General features: G+C 41.9%; 1 protein-coding gene and 1 long non-coding RNA gene across 2 annotated transcripts; both read right to left on the bottom strand.

Moving 5' to 3' along the window:
• Positions 1–1,131: 1,131 nt before the first annotated feature.
• Positions 1,132–3,553, bottom strand: LOC108892356 (neutral ceramidase-like). The gene is made up of 6 exons (XM_051067976.1): positions 3,513–3,553; positions 3,274–3,370; positions 2,509–2,669; positions 1,884–1,941; positions 1,691–1,779; positions 1,132–1,447 (listed from the first exon to the last, which is right to left on the bottom strand). Exons 1-6 carry the CDS (start codon positions 3,551–3,553, stop codon positions 1,249–1,251), a joined length of 645 nt encoding a protein of 214 aa, XP_050923933.1. The 3' UTR covers positions 1,132–1,248.
• Positions 3,554–3,593: 40 nt separating this feature from the next.
• LOC108892357 (uncharacterized) lies at positions 3,594–4,259 on the bottom strand. Its single transcript, XR_001962449.2, has 3 exons — positions 4,163–4,259; positions 3,686–3,725; positions 3,594–3,610 (listed from the first exon to the last, which is right to left on the bottom strand). It is a non-coding gene; the product is annotated as an uncharacterized LOC108892357 (long non-coding RNA).
• Between the last annotated feature and the right edge of the window lie 213 nt (positions 4,260–4,472).

Below are 4,472 nucleotides of genomic sequence, written 5' to 3'. Positions count from 1 at the left end.
AAACCGGTGACACCGACACGACAGGCCGATATAAACCGATAAAATGTCCGTAACGTGACTGTAAACAAACACAGCAGAGATTTAAACAGACTCAGGAGCTCGTTGTTTTCACCACGTTGTCATGTCAGGGAAACACACACACACTCTGACCCACGAGATAAAAACCTCTGAAAATGGAAATAAGATCAAAACAAGTTTTTACAAAAGAAGGCTAATGCTAATGCTCGCTGCTAACGCTAACACTGGCCGGCAGCTTCTTCGCTCGTTCACCTTACCTTCGCAGGTGTATTCAGCCTCATTCATGCTCGACAAACAGCAGCTCCACAGTTTGTTTTAACATCCGGGCTTCTTCACTGATTCAGTTTCTCACATTTCTGACAAACAGAGGCGACGGTTCAGACGCTGGTTTAAATCTGCTTCCGGCTTCGTGTCTCCGGTGTCATGACCGGTGACGACACATGACGCGACCAATGACGACACACGCCAACAGCGGCAGAAAAACGGGATACAGAGATGAGATGTTCAACTTGTTTCTTTCAGCGGAATTTTAAACTACTGAGATTAATCGCGTTAAATTGTAACACATTCATTTTGTTGATAATATATTAAAATGTGTTTACTTCTAAAATTTTGAATTGAGGGGCCAAGCCATTTGTTTGCCCCTGCGTTACAGCGTCAGTATGTAAGATCTGTACTCACATGTTTATGAACAAACGTTTATACTTATTAACACTGTTAATGGACCTAACATGAAAATGTTTGCAGGACTTTAAAATATTGTTTAACAATAAACTCAATACCAAGTTATTAGAATAACTGAATTTCTCTACTTGCAGCTAACATTTAGGTTTATAGCATTTAATCCGATTACAAAGAAACGACAACCAGAGTCTCATGTAACAACCAGAGACAAAACACAACCACAAAAAGACACAAAATGTCCATAAAGAAACAGAAAACAACTACAATGAGAAGCAAAATCATTTTATATTAGAGGTTGTTTTTAGGCAGCCATTTATTTCTTTGATTAAACAACGTAGCTAATGTAATGTAGTAATGTAGATTTCATCACTGAATAGAACTGGGACTGCCCTCCATCTTTAAATCTGTGCCCCAGTCTGAGAGCCCCCATTTCAAAGAGTCTAAACCCGCTCCTGCTGGAATGGGTTCTTGCATAAAGTCCCAGAGAGTTAGTTTGAGTCGATGGTCTTGGGATTTCTGTTCCTTAATGATCAGGGACCGGTGATGTCACTGATAATAAAAGCTGGCAGTGACTCTGAAGACGTCAGTTGTGCCTTCATATGGTGTGATGACTGGTCGCAGGCCTTTCATCTGTTTGTAGTGTCCAAAGTGTTTGATCCTGTAGGAGCCGCTGGGGGCCGACAGGGGAATGTGCCACTCGACGGTAGCGTTACTCTGTCGGTTTGATCCCTGCAGCCAGTGAAACCTGCAGCAAGAAACGTCAAACAATATCCTCAAAGACAACTGAAGTAAAAAGATTGAGATTACACCTGGCACCTGGTTTTTGATTTAGTTTTAGCTAGTTGAGAGCACTAGTTCCTGATCACACTCACACTTTTACATTGACTTGTAACAGAGTATTTTTGCAGTGTGGTATTAGTACTTAAGTAAAAGATCTGAATACTTCCTACACTACATAGAGCACACTACACGCTACACACTAACCTACCTGGTCTCCCATGACGCATCAGTGTGCACAACCTCCCAGGTTTCTGTTCTGTTATCATGAATCTCCACAGTAACAAAAGTTTTATCTCTCTGCAACAGACATCAAGATGGATGATGTTAGGGAGCCAAGACGCAAACAGGAAGTGAAAGCAACAGACAACAAATCAACAAAGAAGCCGTTTTTTGGGTCTTACAATGTCTCCGGAGTGCCTGGGGTTTCCTGCTACGAATGTGACAGAGACAACATCACCCCTGAAAAACACAAGAAAACAGTGTCATCAGCATAGTGTCGGATCTTCCAGACTCACTTAGCAGGGAATCAAGTAGCAAAAGACAACTTTTTAGTTTGAACGTATAATTATGAAGTAAATGTTGACTGCACAGTGTAATGGCTGTAGAGTCATGACACCATCGTTAAGTTAAAATTAGTTCCCTTTGAGCCTATGAACCTGGTGTGATTTTTCCCAGAAAAATAAAAGGCTCCATTTACCTGCATAAAAGAAGTACATCTGCCACTGATCAACCAAAACACACAGTGGACAGTGGTTTTGTTTTCCCCGTAGGTTTTGGTAGTTTTCAGCAGAATAACCGGACGTGACTGTGAAACCCAGCAAAAGAGTCTTTTATCTCTCCTCATTGTTTATTAGGTAGAAAGTCAGTCAGTCAGATAACATCTTCTTTAGTTGCTTCCCTCAGGTTAAAACGATGTTGTCAGCAGCCGTACAGTTCATATGCTGTTGCTACTTAATATGGTGTCATTCATTCATTTAGTTACAGAGACATGATTGTAGATAAACTTCAGATTTGAGATGAGTGAACATGTGTCCTACCTGTCTATAGACGGGGTAAACCTGCTGCAGGACGTCTCCAAAGCTGGTGTTCTCTGGTTTTCTGTCAACAGCTGCTGCAGGCAGCAGACTGAAGAGATTCTTGGTAAAGAAGGGAGGCTCAGGACCAGCTGGCAACTCTGACACTTTGTCCTGAAAACACAAAAAACAGTCGTACATGCTGTCACTGCTAGTGTTCCAGTAACACAAGAAGCATAATGAGACTTTCTAGATTTTTATCAGTCTGGTTATTATTGTCTGTTTTAGTTTTAATTTGGTTTATGTCTTGGAACAACAGCTCCCATAATGCTTCAGGGATGTAAACAGGAACCATGTTTCCTCAGACGAAAAGTTAAAAACAGGAAGATTCTGAATGTTCTGCAGTTTGAAGGAGCATCTTTTTTTCTGTGATTTCTAAGAGAATTTATAGACATTTATTTGATGACAGACATCAGAGATAATCATCATCATCAGGAAGTGTCAGTTGCATTAAATCTAATAATTCCATGTTCATGTCTGTGTGTTCAGATTTGTGTGTGTTAGCACAAGAAGTGTGATTTGTGGAAATCTGTGTTTTACAGCATTTTAATCACCTAATTATTTTATATATATAGTTTGTTTAGGCTGAGTTTGGCTCAGTCTTTCATGTTTTAATTTACAGGTTAATATATCACGTTGTTGTAGAAGCTAACATATGATAATTTACATCCAAGCTGGTGAGATTTATGCTCATATTGTGGGGAAACGTTTAAAACACCTGTGCGATGGCTCTGGCCAGACCTCGGTACTTGTGCAGGTAGGCACTGAGCGTGTGCGGACCGTAGATGGTGGAGGCTCCTTCGTACCGCTGCCACCTGAAAAACACAAGAAATAAATCCGAAGTTTCCCTCTGCTCTCGCTCTTTCTGCTACTTGTTGGACTGTGCAGTAGGTTTAGGTTGTTTCCGTTCATGGCTCTAAGTACTACAACACCCATGGAGCCTTAGCTGTTGTGTACCTGGTACTCTTCATAGGTGGTGATGTAGTGAGTGTACACATTACTGAGGCCGGCGATCACCACCTCCGTGTCCCTGAACGTCCCTCCGACTCCAGCTCCTGAAATAAACACACACTGATATCACTGACATGTTTCAGGTGTTTGGTGACGCTGATGTTTGTGCTGTTTCTCACCTGTTTAACAGCTTCTCTTAATCTCCTCCCTGACATGGTGCTGTTAACGTGAAGAGCAAAGCAACTGGGTCAGTATGTTCACACCACACAAACACCATCATCAGGGGTTGAATGTTAATTGTCAGCAGAATACAGAGCTGCAGGACGGAGCCTAAAACCAGGAAGTCAGTTAGCATGTTAGCATGTTAGCACTTCCTGTTCTCTCGTCCCAGAGTCAGTGTGTTTCTGGTTAAATGTCTGAAATAAGGTCTGTGGTTTTAACACAAGCTCAAGACATTTTCAGGTTTGATTCTGGGACATAAAATGGGTCAGTAAATCCCCCACTCCTGATGTTTGAAGCTTTTACGTGTTTGTTGATAGAAGCCAAGTGACTTCATCCCTGTAGCTCTGTATCAGTATCAGTGCCGTGTTATCAGTGTTAACGGTGTCATCAGCAGTAAGATTATGAGCAGCCCTGTGTTAGTGCAGTGTTGTTACGTCATCTCTCCAGGAACAGCTACGACAGCTACAGATCCGATGGTGATGATCTGAACATCGATGATCTGAGGATGCCAGGGCAGAGGCCAGTTCATCTGCACACACACACACACAACCGCAGTGTGTTAACAAACAGTAACACATGACTAACTTCAGGTCGTCCTGAAGTCACAGACCTGCTCATTTTGTTGTTTACTGTTGCTCCCTCTGTTTGGTGTCTGTCTTAGCATCGGCTAACAACTGGATTAACAAGGACCTCATCCCTTTAAGAGGGATCATTTAATTATTCCAGACCATCAGGCTGTATTCT

This window comes from Lates calcarifer, unplaced genomic scaffold (genome assembly GCF_001640805.2).
Source record: "Lates calcarifer isolate ASB-BC8 unplaced genomic scaffold, TLL_Latcal_v3 _unitig_2221_quiver_2374, whole genome shotgun sequence".
In the NCBI taxonomy this organism is placed as follows: Eukaryota; Metazoa; Chordata; class Actinopteri; family Centropomidae; genus Lates; species Lates calcarifer.
The sequence above is the reverse complement of the archived record's forward strand: the minus strand, read 5'-3'. Positions and strand labels throughout refer to the sequence as shown.